This window comes from Schistocerca cancellata, chromosome 3, assembly GCF_023864275.1.
Source record: "Schistocerca cancellata isolate TAMUIC-IGC-003103 chromosome 3, iqSchCanc2.1, whole genome shotgun sequence".
In the NCBI taxonomy this organism is placed as follows: Eukaryota; Metazoa; Arthropoda; class Insecta; order Orthoptera; family Acrididae; genus Schistocerca; species Schistocerca cancellata.
Window position 1 is genome coordinate 170,642,718 of NC_064628.1, and position 17,362 is coordinate 170,660,079.

Below are 17,362 nucleotides of genomic sequence, written 5' to 3' on the forward strand. Positions count from 1 at the left end.
TATGGCCTTTTGGCCGAAAGACCACATGTTTAGCAGTCTTTTGTTGTGCCTGTCTTTGACTCAGCATATCTTCTACTTCTACGTGGTGGGTATCAGCCTACACTTTTCATAATATTGTCATCATATCATGCCATCTGAATGAATTCTGATGTCGTAAGGCTGGCATCTGTTATTGTGGTTAAACTGCTTTGGCTTTAAAGCTACACTGAGCTATTGTTCGTATTTGTACTATTATTCTATTGTGTCTAATAGTTCCCCAATGGTAGATCATTTGATAATCTAAATTTAGAACTGGTAATTGACCCTTGCACTCTCTCTATATGAAAAAAAGAATATTGTTTTCTAACCAAAGAAAGCAATGCCTACAAATTTTTAATGTGAAAACTCTTAAAGCTTTTAAATAAAACAAACATTATTGACATTGTGTATCTTTATTCTTCATGTCTACATATCTGTCTCTCAACATAATCACTCTGGTGATGAACACATGTCTCCCAATGAGAGACCAGTTTGTTGATGTCGTCATTGTAGAATCTTTGACATCATTGATGGAGCCACATCCTCACCTCTTCTTGCACAACTCAATCACTATCAAAGTGAAGTTCTCAAATGTGTTCTTTAAATTCTGAAAATTGGATGGGCCCAAATCAGGATTGTATGGAGGATGATAGATGACAATGAACCCAAGGCATCAGATTTGTTGCTGAAGTCACAGCACTTAGGTGTCATGCTGAAGGAGAGTGTGCTCCATGTGTGGATGAACTCTTCAAATTCAAAACTTGATTACAGCTTGCTGTTTCTAACGCACTGACATAATTACATTACACAGCACCATGTTACATGCTTCAATTTGAAGTCCTCTAGTGGCAGAGGGCTGCAGATATGTAGATATGAAAAATAATGATGTAGAATGTTAATAACATGTGTTATATTTAAAAAGCATTAAGAGTTTTCACATAAAAAAATTGAAGGCATTACTGTTCAGAACACCGTCATAAAATACAGTGCTTTTGGGGATGCATCCTGTAGCAGCACATCAGATGTTAAATAATAATAATTTAACTTGCAACTATGACCTTACATCTCAGAAATTACCAGACACATTGGAGGAAAGTACATCAGTTGTAGCTTTTATTGTATATTCTGAAGCCCTGATTTTGAAATTAGGTATCAAGAAATGCAAATGCATAATAATAGCAGTCTCTATCCTAATGTTGTTCCCTGTTTGTTTAATTTTAATGGTTTTTGTGAATATAATCTAATATTGATTTTATCCTGCAGCTGGTGCTACAATCACGAGATTACAATGCCTTGTCCATGTCTGTGATGGCATTTGTAACAATGATTTACCCATTAGAGTATATGTTCCCTGTGATACCTCTCTTACCAACATGTATGAGCTGTGCTGAACAAGTAAGTTATAATCACATGTTGTAGTAGTTTGATGCTTAGTCTCTTAACATATTCCTGTAGCTGACTCTGCACTGACTTATTTCAGCTATTACTTGCACCGACTCCTTTCGTCATTGGTATACCAGCCAGTTTTCTAATGTACAAAAAGAATTTTAGGTAAGTAGAAAACTTATGTTAAATACTCTTTGTGTTGAAATTTTATATGCTGAGTGATCCTTGAATTTTTATCAAAGCTTAATGAAGTGCCACATTTCATTTTATTGTCTTGCCTATATCAACAGTCCTATTTGACACTGTTATAATGGTAGTTCCCTAGTAATCTTGTGGTATGTTCATCCAGGCTATGTAGAATGTGCCGTTGATTATCATTGTGCAGACAGGGACTGCTTCAGCGGCAGGCTGAGATGTTACACAGGATCTGTTGAGTGCTGTTTGAGAGTGAGTTGGAAAGTTCTAGGCTTGGAACACTGAGAGAGTGCAACATATAATACTGAACTTTTAGCCAGTGGAAGCTCTAAGATAGCTGATGACATAAGGTACAACAGAGAAGGATTTTGATATATTTTACATATAGAATCATCTCCAAAATCATCTCCGACAAATATCTACAGCAAATGGATGCCACATTTAATAAATGATAATGGAACCCAACAGGAAAATACATTTCAATTTTTGAAAGAATCAAACAGTTCTTATTCACTGACTTGTTACTCTAAATCAGAAGTGGACTCCCCACCCCAAGTGAGAGATGAAAGAGCACTCAAATAATAATAATAATAATAATAATAATAATAATAATAATATTGTACTTCATCAGGAATTTGCATCTACTTACAAATGTACACTGATAACAAGAAAACTAAGGGATTTGAAGTACAAGTTGTTGAAGTATTCACTGTCTTCCCCATATCAGATATCCTTTGATTTCAACTTTTTCACACATCTAATTAAATTTGTGATCAGAAAATATTTTGAGTTCAGTGAAAAGGTTGTGACATGGGTATTTTGTAGACCTTCCAGAACCACACTTGAAAAATGGGATCTGCTCACTGGAAAAAATTTTATGAAGTCTATTGACCTAGAAAGAAAGCACAGCCTCAAGGAAATAAATGTTTGTTTTTAATTAGAAAACACAGTATTTCTCTACCAGATTGAGAATGTTTCACATTGCCCTTGCATATGACTGAAAATTGATTGATGGCTATGGGTACATACAAGACAAATCTGATGACAAGATTCATTGTTGTATTGAAAGGTACAGTTGTTATTTGCATCAAAGTCCTTAACTGCCAAATTGATCTGGTCCATAATGAAATCACAGGACCAGAGTACCAGTTATGTGTTGTTCTGTATGCACCAGCGAACATCGCTCTTGCACACAGACACACTCGTGTGTGTGTGTGTATATTTGCACATATATTATTCTTTCGGAGATTTTACTGATTGTGTCAAACAAGTTATAAAGTGTAGAAATTCATTAATTTGTTTGTTCACACTATTTCCACCACATCAGTGTGACAAATGCCCAGCGTGTAGTAGGGGAAAACAATAGTGAGATATTGTAAGGTACAGAAATTTATAATACAGAAACTATTACAAAATAAGATTAGCAGCTGATGATTAGAGAGTTGGTGCCATATGACGAATCATTTTGAGTAAAATACTCACAAATAATTCCTGAACTTGATGATTCTGAATTTATGAATTGTTTTCTCAAGTATCTTTGCAGTATACAGTGTGCAGCGAAAACACAGAGGAATGAAATGTGTTAAAATGGGTGTGGATCTGGAAATGCTTTAGTTCCATGTTAGAGTTCATTTTCTACTTCTCTTCATGATAGTCATTGTAGGTTTACACTTATTTGTGTTCATTTAAAATTTTTGAAAACAGTAGGCCTATCATTGTTCAAAACAATCGTTCTCTGATTTCACTGTATAATAACATGAGATATATGTTATGTTTTAGAATTTTTAGATGCTTACAAATCTATATTTTTGAAAATTTTCATAAGTTATGAGTGTTGTGAATAACTTATTTTGTAGCTAATCAATGTTTGTGACTCACAGTTACTGCTAATGAACAAATCAACCCAAATTTCAATGTATATCAACCCAAATAAATGTACATTTTTGAGAATTTTCAGAGATTGCCTTTGTTATGTGCATTAGTCAGCAAGCTTAGTTTAAATTTACAGGGTGTATACGACACGGAACAACCGGGAGATGCAGGAAAACCCGGGAATTGTTTAGAATTCCGGGAATGTTTCATTGTTTTAGTTTTCAGTTAAATTTTTTTGATTTTGATTGGTAGGAACCAATACTCTAACAAAGGATATTACTGTATCCCGCTATTGCAGAATAATACTGCAGCAACAAAACATGAACGAGAGGGGGGGGGGGGGGGGGGGGGGGGGGGGAACAAACTTAAGTTGCAAAGGAAATGCGCCATATACAACAAGACACAGTGCTCATACTAGCGTCTGCCAACACCAAAGTGTGTCAAAGGCTTTAGGAAGACTATGCAATGCTTCATAACAATAAATTACTCCAATGAGCATGACGGCCACTGTTTGAATTAGATTCGTTTGAGCAGTTGCGGGCGGGCTCTTGCGCATGCGCATTTGAGTTGCATATGAGTAGTACCTTCTTTCATTTCTGGTTACAGAAGTATGGCTGGGCGCCACTACTTAATATTGTCCTGGTTTGGAAATATAGTAAATCTGGCGCTGATGCACAGAGCAGTGTTTACGTTCAGTGATTTTGTTGTTTCCTCTTCGTTTATTGCTCTCACGTTAAATGATAACAAACAGATTTTTGCGGCCGGGAGTTATAAAATGAATTAAAATAATGTCTCATAATTATGGAAGGCTAAAATATGTTATTAGTTTTAGGTTTTATTTCCACCTTCCTGACAGTCAAGCATTAATTGCCTTGCAGAACAATGAAGCTATTTTTGTCGGTTTGCTAAAGAGATTTGGATTTCATTAATCTTTTCTGCTTTATTTGAAACAAAGTATTTAATTTCACACTATTGTCTAGTTTCAAATGTTTGCTGCATTTCAAGTGAACGTATGGCATTATGCTATAATAAAGAACCAAACATGAGATAATACAGTACTGGTACTCCAAGAATATTTACATATGAATCTGGACATATGAATGTCATTTTAAGCTGAATTATGCATTTTAGTATGGTTCACGAAATTACGATACTGTTGATGTATCCTCTAATGCCTTGTTTCTTTTATGACATAATGTAAGGTCTTTTAATGTTTTACACGTACGAACATATGGGCTTCCTGCATCATCGTAGTTGCATAAACACGGTGACACCTATTATCTGGCGCTCTCTTCCAGCTGCTGAAACGAACCTATTTCTAACAGGTCGCAGGAAACTCTTGCGAATGGTGGTTTGAAAAGGTTACATTCAAACCAAATTTCCTTTTACGCAAGATGAACTATGTACGAGAATGTACGATGAATTTCTTAAATCACAAAGCGTTTGACTCTCATTTAAAAATCAGCTCTTTGAGGACGACCATTTAGAAGAATTTCAAGCCCAGAAGATCAGACATTTATGTCGTTATTCAAAATTTTACTGGCACATTTGTGTGATGTATCTTAAAGTGTAACACGCGCAAAAAAGATCAACATTTTATCTGGAAGCTTAGCTTCTCCTTCAGCTTATTAATCTTCGAGACTAATATTATATGTGAATGCTATGTATGTTAATTTAAACCATTAACTTTTCTTATTTGTGTGTTCACGCTGCTTAAGAGTGATCTTGCTATTGGCTGACAACATCACGTATCCTATGCTGTCATCAGCTGGCGAGATCACGTGACATCAGCTATGACTGGCTTACACAATCTCAATTTCAATGCTTTGGAAAGTGACATGCGGTGTTTGAAGACATTCAGATTTATACCTTTGTAATACGGAAATATGCAGCGTACATGTTGCTACACATCAAAGGTCTTTCAAAACGTGTTTTCCCCCCTGAGTTTCATTTTCTAAAGTGCAGGGAAATTCTACGTCGGTATATAAAACCATAAACATTCAAAGAATTGATGAGTTTTACAGTGCTGAGGAAGAGTATACTGCCACTTAACATGGAAAAAGTGTATTTTCACCCAGGAGAAAGTGTATTTTTAACCGGGAAATCTGGCAAAAATCCGGGAGTTTTTTTTCTGTGTCGACGTATACACCCTGATTTATCTCTTCACTGCCCTGTAAAACAGCACCACCCACAGTGCAGCCCAACTGTGAATGCTGTTCTTGAACATGGGATGAGTTACTTGACTTTCATAAGCAGGTGGAAATGCCACAGCTACTGCCAAACAGTTGGCAGCTGCTCCAAATTGATCTGTTGGAAGAGCTCCTGAGAGCCATGACCAGTACCCATGGTACCAAAGGCACTTTGATACCTACCTCTCCTGTGGATCCTGTTTCCTCTACGGGAAATATGGGACCTGTCATTACTCATTTACTTGACTGTGAGTGGCATGTCAGTGGTAGATCTAGGCATCCTATAACTAACGAACAAGTTCGAGGTGCTGCCTATCAATGAAACTGAAACTGAACCAGTGGGATTAACTTCACCTGTTTTGAGGAAACATGCTTTGAGGGAAACATGCTTTGTCCTGTGTCAAGAAGAGGCAAATGCAAAAGGGTGAGAGTCGATTAATCATTAGCAGTTCAAAAGTACAGCAAATAATGGCACCACTTAGGTAAATGGCAGCAAGGGTGTATACCTTGGGTCCTCATTCGGCATGCTGAAGAGGCTATTCCAGCAGTTGTTGACAAAACAGGGTGCAGCCAACTGCAGGTTGTGGTCCACCTGGGAACAAATGATGCCTGTGTTCTAGGCTCTGAGGTCATACTTTGAGCATTCCAATGACTAGAAGAGAAGGTTGAGCAGACCAGGCTTGGACACAGAGTTTCAACAAAGCTCACAATTTGCAGCACCGTCCCCAGAACTTCTCGTCACCACATGGTACTAAGTCAAGTGGAAGGGTTGATTCAAAGATTTCAAAGGTTCTGTGACAAGCAGGGTTACAAGTTCCTGCACTTGAGCCTTAGGGAACTGTTATGTTCCCCTAAATGGGTCAGGTGTGCAATACACATCAGATGCTACAATGCAGGTAGCTGAGTGTATGTAGGGTGCACACAAGGATTTTTTATATTTGGCGACTCTCCGTCCAGTCCAGATAATAACAGCTGTAGGAGACCCAGAATTATCAGTGTAAGGTCCGATAGAATGACCCTCACAGGTGAGAGTATTAAAATCCTAGTAGTAAACTGCCAGAGCATTCACAATAAAGTGCCAGAGTTTGAAGTGCTCCTGAAAAACAGTGAAGCTCACATAATACTATAGTCCGATCCATGAATGATGACAGGTCACATATGTTGAGGCACAGACACAGATTTCATTGTTGACAATTCCAAGCAGCAGTTGTGGTGTGCCCATGTGCATACTGTCAACTTGAAGAAGCATTTATTCTGCAAATTGTGTCTCTCGCTTGCTTATGCAGAATTTATCACTTACCACCACAATCAGCGATGACGGCTCACAACAAATGGAATTGAAATTCACTAAACAACTCGCTGTGAACACATCTGTTGCTCGCATTAGCTATGGCAGTCACAACAGAGTGCTCAGAACATGCTGAATGCTCATTGGCTGTCAGATAATGCATGATGTAGGTGCGCAGAGCAAGCCTAAACTTGACCTTCATCATTTGTGACTCCAACTATAGTTATAGAAAGCTGATTGAAACCTGAAATTAATAGCAGTGAGATTTTTGGGGAAAATTTAAGTTTGTGTCAAAAAGATAGGCTAAAGGGAAATGGAGGTGTATTTGTCACAGTAGATAAGAAACTGAAATCCACAAAGATAGAAACAGTAGCTGCATGTGAGATTGTGTGGGCAAGGCTAAGTATCAGAGGGAGACATAAAATGGTAACTGGATCCTTCTATTGCTCACCTGACTCACTTTCTGATGTAACTGAAAACTTGAGAGAAAACCTCTGTTCCCTTGTACGTAAGCTCCACAATCATACTATAATAATTGATGGAGACATTAATCATCCAACAATCAACTGGAAAAATTACACTTTTGTTAGTGATGGGTATGGTAAGATATCCTGTGAAACATTACTAAAAGCCTTCTCTGAAAACTACCAAGAACACATAATTTGGAACCCCACTCATGATGGAGATATATTAGATCTAATGGCAGCAAATAGACTTGACCTCTTTGAGTATGTTCACATCAAAGCTGGTGTCAGTGTCCATGATGAAGTTGTAGCGACAATTATTACCAAGTTCAAAGGACAACTAAAACAAGTAGAAAGATAAATACTGTATGTTCAGTAAATTCGATAAAATATCTGTAGAGTCATATCTCAGTGAGGAACTTGAAACTTTCAGCACAACACGGGAGTATGTAGAGGATGGTTGGTTGGTTGGTTGGTTGGTTGTTGGGGAAGGAGACCAGACAGCGAGGTCATTGGTCTCATCGGATTAGGGAAGGATGGGGAAGGAAGTCGGCCGTGCCCTTTGAAAGGAACCATCCCGGCATTTGCCTGGAGCGATTTAGGGAAATCACGGAAAACCTAAATCAGGATGGCCGGACGCGGGATTGAACCGTCGTCCTCCCGAATGCGAGTCCAGTGTCTAACCAGTATGTAGAGGAACTATGGCTCAATTTCAGAAGAATAGTTGACTATGCTCTGAATAGATGTGTATGACAAAAGGGAGGGACACTCTGTGGTATACATCCACTGTAAAGAAACTTCTAAATTCACAGAGACTACTCTGTAATAGGCGTAAATCAAAGCATAGTGCTGTAGATAGAGAGATGCTGAATGAAACTTGTTTAGCTATCAAGAGAGCAGTGCATGAAGCCTTCAATGACTACTGGAGGAGAATGTTGTCAGACAGTCTTTCACAAAACCGGAAGAAATTCTGGTCATATGTAAAGGCTGTTATAGGCACCAAAGTTACTGTCCAATGGCTTGCAAATGAGACAGGAACTGAAATAGAGGGCAGAGAAATAGAAGCTGAAATGCTTAACTCAGTTTTCAAATGTGCCTTTAGAAAGGAAAATCCAGAAGAATTGCCCCTATTTAATCCTCATACCATTGAAAAGATCTATGCTAAATATGTGGCTGAGTTAGATCCTCTCTAACTATTCTATTGTAGATACTCAAACAGAAAACAGTGACTTGTAGTTGGAAGAAAGCACAGATCACGCCCATTTACAAGAAAGGTAGTAGAAGTGATGATCGACAAAACTGCCATCCGATATCCTTGACATCTATTTGTTGTAGAATCTTAGAGCATATTCTGAGTTTTTACACAATGAGGTATCTCGAACAGAGTGACCTTCTCCATGCAAACCAGCATTGTTTCCGAAAACATCGACATACTGAAAGCTTTGGATCAAGGCAATCAGGAAGATGCAGTACTATATATCCTGATTTCTGAAGAGCATTTGACTGAGTACCATATCCGCATTTATTATCAAAACTACTATCGTACAGGTATCACGTGAAATTTATGGCTGGATTGAGGATTTGTCGGTAGGAAGTTTTCTTGGATGGAAGGCCAACACCAGATTTATAAATAAATAGCTTCAGATGTGCTCCAGAGAATTGTGTTGGGTCCATTGCAGTTCATGTTGCATATCAAGAACCTTGTGGACAGTATTAATATTAACCTCAGACTTTTTGCAGATGATGCCAGTATTGTCTGATAGAAACTGCATAAATTTTGTCAGATCTTGATAAGATTTCAAAGTGGTGCATAGATTGGCAACTTGCTGTAAATGTTCAGTAAACTAAAATTATGCACTTCACAAAATGAAAAAAAATTAGTTTCCTATGACTGTAATATCCATGGGTCACAACATTTTGTTGGGATACGAACTGGAGTAATCGCATATGTTCAGTATTTGGTAAAGCAGAGGGTAGACATTGATTTATTGGTAGAATACTGTGGGAAATACAATCAGTCTACAAAGGACATAGCTTACAAATCACTCATGTGACCCATTCCAGAATGTTGTTCAAGTGTGCGAGACCCATACCAAATGAGACGAACAGGGGTGTTGGACATATACAGAGAAGGGCAGTCAGTATTGGACATCTAGAGAGAAGGGCAGCACAAATGATCACAGGATTGTTGGACCCATGGGAGAATGTCAAACAAATGCTGAAGAATGGAACTGGCAGACTCTTGAAATAGAAGTAAACTATCCTGAGGAAGCCTGCTTACAAAGTTTCAAGAACCTATTTAAAATGACTACACTAGGCATGTTCTACAATCCCCTATGTGTCACTCATATAGGGGTCATTAGGACAAGATTGAATTAATTACAGTGTGCACAGAAGCATTCTATCCATACTCTGTATGAGAACAGAACAGGAAGAAGCCCTAATAACTGGTATAATGGGATGTACCCTCTGTGATGCTAGTCATAGTGGTCTTCAGGTTATAAATGTAGATGTACATATAGGTTCGCATTAATTATGGGAAAACACAACTGATTTGAATCATTCTTAACAAACAGAATGCAGAGCGCTATGCTCACTAATTCAAACAAGGATGGAAGGAGAAAAATGTTTGTGATAAGGGTGAAATCATGAAGGGAATCCCACTAGCATCAGTTTTGGGTCCATTCCTATTCCTTATTAAGAGGTGTTGAGGACCCTCATGAAATTATGCAGAGTGTTTGTTAGGGCCTTATGTTCTTCCACACAAGCTCAGCAGAGAAACTTACCATGTTTTCTTAGAGAATACTCTACATTGTCTGGTAGAACATGTGCCTTTAGAAGTGTGACAAAATACAGTCCATGAATGGTGGAACTCCTCCTCATTTCAGTGTTAATGTTTGCAGGCATCTGAATAACGGATTCCATGACAGATGGATAGGGAGAAGTGGACAGATTCCTTGGCCTCCATGCTCTCTGGACCTATACCCACCAGACTTTTATTTGTATGAGCATTTGAGAGTTCTTGTGTACTGAACCCCGGTGCAAGACGTACAGTGTTTTCATGCCCATATTGCAGAATACTGTGAAACAATACACATTCCTCCAGGATACAATGGTGCATCAGGGATTCAATGGCAGGTTGATACATGTAACCAGGCTAATGGAGGACATTCTGAACATTTCATCTGGGAAAGTGTTACATACTCTGATAGTATGTTATTTTACTATGTGTTTATCATGATTAATGTGTTTAAGAGTTGTAGAAGCTGACCTCTAACATGTACAATAAGTATTTCCAGACCAATGTCCACATACACTCCTGGAAATTGAAATAAGAACCCCGTGAATTCATTGTCCCAGGAAGGGGAAACTTTATTGACACATTCCTGGGGACAGATACATCACATGATCACACTGACAGAACCACAGGCACAAAGACACAGGCAACAGAGCATGCACAATGTCGGCACTAGTACAGTGTATATCCACCTTTCGCAGCAATGCAGGCTGCTATTCTCCCATGGAGACGATCGTAGAGATGCTGGATGTAGTCCTGTGGAACGGCTTGCCATGCCATTTCCACCTGGCGCCTCAGTTGGACCAGCGTTCGTGCTGGACGTGCAGACCGCGTGAGACGACGCTTCATCCAGTCCCAAACATGCTCAATGGGGGACATATCCGGAGATCTTGCTGGCCAGGGTAGTTGACTTACACCTTCTAGAGCACGTTGGGTGGCACGGGATACATGCGGACGTGCATTGTCCTGTTAGAACAGCAAGTTCCCTTGCCGGTCTAGGAATGGTAGAACGATGGGTTCGATGACGGTTTGGATGTACCGTGCACTATTCAGTGTCCCCTCGACGATCACCAGTGGTGTACGGCCAGTGTAGGAGATCGCTCCCCACACCATGATGCCGGGTGTTGGCCCTGTGTGCCTCGGTCGTATGCAGTCCTGATTGTGGCGCTCACCTGCACGGCGCCAAACACGCATACGACCATCAGTGGCACCAAGGCAGAAGCGACTCTCATCGCTGAAGACGACACGTCTCCATTCGTCCCTCCATTCACGCCTGTCGCGACACCACTGGAGGCGGGCTGCACGATGTTGGGGCGTGAGCGGAAGACGGCCTAACGGTGTGCGGGACCGTAGCCCAGCTTCATGGAGACGGTTGTGAATGGTCCTCGCCGATACCCCAGGAGCAACAGTGTCCCTAATTTGCTGGGAAGTGGCGGTGTGGTCCCCTACGGCACTGTGTAGGATCCTACGGTCTTGGCGTGCATCCGTGCGTCGCTGCGGTCCGGTCCCAGGTAGACGGGCACGTGCACCTTCCGCCGACCACTGGCGACAACATCGATGTACTGTGGAGACCTCACGCCCCACGTGTTGAGCAATTCGGCGGTACGTCCACCCGGCCTCCCGCATGCCCACTATACGCCCTCGCTCAAAGTCCGTCAACTGCACATACGGTTCACGTCCACGCTGTCGCGGCATGCTACCAGTGTTAAAGACTGCGATGGAGCTCCGTATGCCACGGTAAACTGGCTGACACTGACGGTGGCGGTGCACAAATGCTGCGCAGCTAGCGCCATTCGACGGCCAACACCGCGGTTCCTGGTGTGTCCGCTGTGCCGTGCATGTGATCATTGCTTGTACAGCCCTCTCGCAGTGTCCGGAGCAAGTATGGTGGGTCTGACACACCGGTCTCAATGTGTTCTTTTTTCCATTTCCAGGAGTGTATTTTGTTCCTCAATGTGTGAAGAATGTTTCCTGAAAGTTTGTGACCATATCTTTTGGTAACACCCTGTACCTACATTTCTATTTTTATGTCATGGCATGAATTACCAACACTCTAGAGCTATAAAAGCCACTAAGCAATGAAGAAATTTTCACCAGTTGCACTTATGGCAAGTGTTTGTATTCACATATTTGTTCATTTGTAGAAATTTTGGACCAATTTTTTTGCAGTATACAATGCCCCATATCAGTTGTTTTGTATTTCAGCAATTACAACTTTATCAGAGACATTTGTACAAACTCAATTCTGTCTCTAATAGTTACTTAGCCAGTACTGACTGGACTTGCCATGACTTATATCCTATTCACAACCAGAGTCCACTATCAAAGTGCACAACAAATGCAAGTTTCCACCTTGCTGGATTCCTAGAGATAAGTGAAATTGTCATTGATAATCCATCCACAAGCTTAGTCCTGCTGGTATCCATGGAGTGAGCTGAACTGGTAGTTTGTGGTAAGGCAGTACTATTTACCTCCGGTCTCAAGAGTCATCGCCCCTGATGTGTGGTGGAGATCTCCTTGAAAGTAATAAAGAAGGCCATCAAAAAATTAAATTTTGTAGTTTCAGTTATTATGCCAGAAATATGAAATTGTGCTTCAGTTTGGAAAAATCAAATATTAGGTTTTGCTTCTAAAAGTACTGCTGGTTTAACACTGGCATCGCTCACTTCAATTTGATCTTTAGCAGTTTTGTTGGCAGTGTTCTGCTGTTTTACTGTTCCATCATTCCTTCTTGATCATGTTGGATTCAGCACTGAGTGAAATTATTTCTTATGTTTAGCAATCTGTTCTAAGCAACACTTTTCTATTTCATAGTAATACACAGTTGTTATTTTCATAAAACATAATATACACTAGGTAACACAATTTATGGATATTTGTTCTTTACAAGTTCATGTATAGCTTTTTGAAATTCATGAATAGGGATTGAATCTCCTCTTCTGGCACCATGTCTTAATTTTTAATCAGCCCAATTTATTTGAGGAACTGTAAAGTTTTTCCAGCTATTGTTTCAACAGACTTGCCATAGCCCTTGCTTGTACTGCTCAGTTAACTGTCTCATCTATAACCATCATGCACCTCACTTTTTGGTGTCTAAAATGATTGTTTACTAGCTGATATGCACCATCTACATAGTCTGTTTCAGTTTTGTGTCTCAAGTCAGATTTCCCTCCATCCATTCTTCTTTAGCATTTCTATATGCCCAATTAACTTCACTTCTTCGTGACTAACATATTTACATTTCTGTTGTTTATTTATCAATCATAATCTAGTACTAGTATGTGATCTGTTTTATCTGTTATCCAACACTGACTCCTTTTCTGCCATTTTGAATCTTACTTTGTTTTTATTACACCTCTTGTTAACCCACTACATTAATTTTCTACAGCAATAACTTCTTGAAGTGTCATTATTTCTTTGTTACATATTCTTGCAAGGCATCCTGAGCTTGTAGATCCTTGAATTTATCTACATTCCAATGTTTTGGCTGCTTTCCCTTGAACTCTTTGAATTTCATTTGACATTTAATTAATATTAGGTTATGCACCCTGTAAATGTAAGCTTATGGCAAACTCTCCTTCACTTGATTCTAGAATCTTTTTATTTCCCAAAGTATACTCAACTGAGTGTCATTCTTTGGTCCCCTGACATCTTCTGTGTATTATTCCTTCTCAAGGCATTCTTAAAAAGAATATTTGTAATGACTAACTAGTGCCAAATACTGACTTCTATTAATCATTCTCCGTTCATGTCACTTGGGGAGATCAATTTCTCCCTTCATTTTGTGCTTTCTACCTTTGCATTTCAGCCTCCCATTGTGATTAAATCAGGCCAATGGCCATGCCGCAGTGGTAACACTGGTTCCCATCAGAGGACCAAAGTTGAGTGCTGTCGGGCTGGACTAGCACTTGGATGGGTGACCATCGGGTCTGCTGAGCGCTGTTGGCAAGTGGCGTACACTCAGGCCTTGCAAGGCACACTGAGGAGCTACTTGACCGTAAGGTAGCTGTTCTAGTCTCATAAACTGACATATGGTCAGGAGAGCGGTGTGCTGATCACATGCCCCTCCGTATCCGCATCCAGTGACGCCTGTGGGCTGAGGATGACATGGTGGCTGGTCAGTACCATCGGGCCTTCCAAGGCCTCTTCGGACAGAATTTAGTTTAGTTTTATTATGATTAAATCCTCACTCCCATTGATATATTTCATGACACTGTTAATATTATCACATTTTCTTTCAATTTCACTTCCATCAACTTCTGTGGATGCCATATATATGTAACTTTTAAAGTGTCTGTTGAACATCCATTCAGTTCCATCATCAGTGTTCTTTCTGCTTATTGCTGATAATCTTTCGCTGTTCTCCCTATTCAGTACTACTACATCTTATCTTGTTCTACCATTATCTGATGAAGTATGGATAATGCTCTGATCTTCATTCTAAAACCCCTTTTCTGGCCTTTGCATCTCACGCTTCCCTAACAATATTATGCTGTTTCATAATATTGTCACATTCCATCCTGGATTTTTCGCTCTTTCCTAAAGTACCTCTATATATATCCTTTCCATTTCTACCATATTTTTTATGATTTTCTGCACTATATTACATTTATGGCATTCCACATGCACATCTTAGTTAGAACAATATTTTGGTATGATAGGACATCCTGCCCAGAGATCTAAATGGAGAATAATTTCACTTATGGAATATTTTACCTACAAGGAAACCATCATGACTTTTTTAACAGAGAACTTTATATACTAGCAGCCATTGAAGTCATCTGAATGACACCAGCAGGTAGCATCACACTAACTATACCGATCTTCCCTTGATGTCCACCAATGCTGTTACTAATGGATGGCTACACAATGAAGTTTCTCTACATACCACCTCCATTAGTGAAGGCTGCAATTCTACTCTGTGAACCACATTGATGAGTGCCTGGGTCCATTTGCCTCAAAGACCATTGTAATTTTCACTGTAACTTTGTCAAGAGGCCCTCACAAGGTCTGTAGGCTGTCTAATAGAGTGGTGTCAGCCAATCATACATCGTAATTACATGTGCTTAGTTCAAATTATTCTTTACATAATTTTAAACTGAGCTGCAGACTGGTTTTATCCAAGATTAGCAATATTAGGAAAACTCAAACTATGGAAGCTCCAGGTAGGAATATCAACAATGCAGGAAAAGATTGATTGCTTCTTACTGTAAAGAACACATATTAAGTTATAGACAGGTACAATTAAAAGACACCTACACAAAGCTTTAGGCCACAGTCTTTGTCAGCAGAGGAGAAACACACACCACTCATACACACAACCAAGCACACTTCACACACACGACTACCAGCTGTGGTGGCTCAGGCCAGAAAGCTGCTGGAACTGGTGGCCCTAGGTGCATGAGGTGTGCTTGCTTGTGTGTATGAATGGTGTATGTTTCTCTGCCGCTGATCAAAGCTGTGGCTGAAAGCTTTGTGTAAGTGTCATTTAATTAGGCCTGTCTCAGGTAAGTAGCAATATATCTTTTCACTGTGAAGCGGGAAAGTGTGCAGGGACTAGATGGGGCAAGACAAAACTTCCAGACACATCATTTGGAGGTTATGGGGTTGTGAAGGAGCAATTGAAATCAAGTACTTTATGATCAGCTGCTTGATGTACCATTTGGTGGTCTACCATGCTCTTGACCACTGTCTGGTGGTGGCCGTTCATCCTTGTGGACTGCTTTTTGGTAGTTATACCAATATAAAAAGCTGTGTAATGATTGCAGCAGAGGTAGTACATCACGTGGCTGTTTTCACATGTGGCCCAGCCTCTGATGGGGTAGGATATGCCTTTGAGAGGACTGAAATAGGAAATGCTGGATGCGTGGTTTGGGTCTTCCACAGGGATATGATCCCTGCAGTAAGGGGCCGGGACTGGGAGTGGCATAGGGATGGACTAGGATGTTGTGGAGGTTAGGTGGGTGATGGAACACCACTTTAGGAGGGATGGGAGGAACTTGGGTAGGATATCCCTCATTTCAGGGCATGATGATAGGCAACCAAAATGCTGATGAAGCATTTGGTTCAGTTGTTCTTGTCCATGGTGGTACTGGGTAATGAAGGGACCACTCCTTTATGGTATGTTCTTGGGGGTTGTGGGAGGATTGGGGGTATGAAGGGAAATGGCACAGGAGGCCTGTTTGCTTACTAGATCTGGGGGATAGAGCCTGTCTGTAAAGGTCTTGGTGAGACCTTCAGCATAATGGCAAGGGATTCCTTGTGACAGCAGATATGCCATCCCAGATGGCCAGGCTGTATGGCAGGGATTCTTTGGGGTGGAAGGGATGGCAGCTGTCAAAATACAGGTGCTGTTGGCTGGTGTACTGAATGTGGATGGAGCCATCAGAGAGGAGGTCAGCATTCAGGAATGTATGATACTAGGTTGAGGAGGACAAGGTGAAGCAGATGGGAGAGAAAGTTTTGAGGTTGTGAAGGAATGAGGAAAGGATGTTTTAGTCTTGAAACCATATCAAGAAGATATCATTAATGAACTGAACCAAATCAAGGGTTTGGGGTTTTGAGAGTTTCCTATAGATGGCTCATAAACAGGTTGACATAGCAGGGTTCATCCAGGTATCTATGGCTGTGCTGCAGATTTGTTTGTATACTTACCCTTCAAAAGAGAAGTAGTTGTGTGTTAGGATTAAGTTAGTAAGGTGTATGAGAAAAGAGGTAGTGTGTTTGTAGTCAGTAGGACATTGGGAAAAGTAGTACTCGATAGCAGCAAGACCATGGGCATGAGAGATGTTGTTGTATAGGGAAGTAACATCAACAGTGATGAGTACAGATCTGGGAAGTAAAGGGGTGGGGACGGTAGAGAGTCAATAAAGAAAGTGGTTGGTATCTTTGATGTGAGAGATTATATTTCAGGCATTCGGTTGGACGTGGTGGTCAATGAGGGTCGAAATTCTTTTAATGGGGCAAAATAACCATCTACAATAGGGTGTCCAGAATTGTTGGGTTTGTGGATTTTGGGAGCATGTAGAAGGTGGGTTGCAGGGTGTCATAGGGGTGAGGAGGGAAATGGATCCAAGGGAGAGCTGTGGGAAGGGCCTAAGGCTCTAAACAGGGATTGGAGGTTATTTTGGACTTGCGGGGTGGGATCACTCTG

At 40.4% G+C, this 17,362-nt stretch overlaps 1 protein-coding gene across 1 annotated transcript in view; it reads left to right on the forward strand.

Annotated features, from left to right (window-relative positions):
- LOC126176184 (MAP kinase-activating death domain protein) overlaps positions 1 to 17,362 on the forward strand; it is a 545,775-nt gene that overhangs the window by 101,534 nt on the left and 426,879 nt on the right. The window contains exons 8-9 of the mRNA XM_049923326.1: positions 1,282 to 1,413; positions 1,499 to 1,569. Of these exons, the coding sequence (XP_049779283.1) occupies positions 1,282 to 1,413; positions 1,499 to 1,569 (203 nt within the window). The remainder of the gene's footprint in view (positions 1 to 1,281; positions 1,414 to 1,498; positions 1,570 to 17,362) is intronic.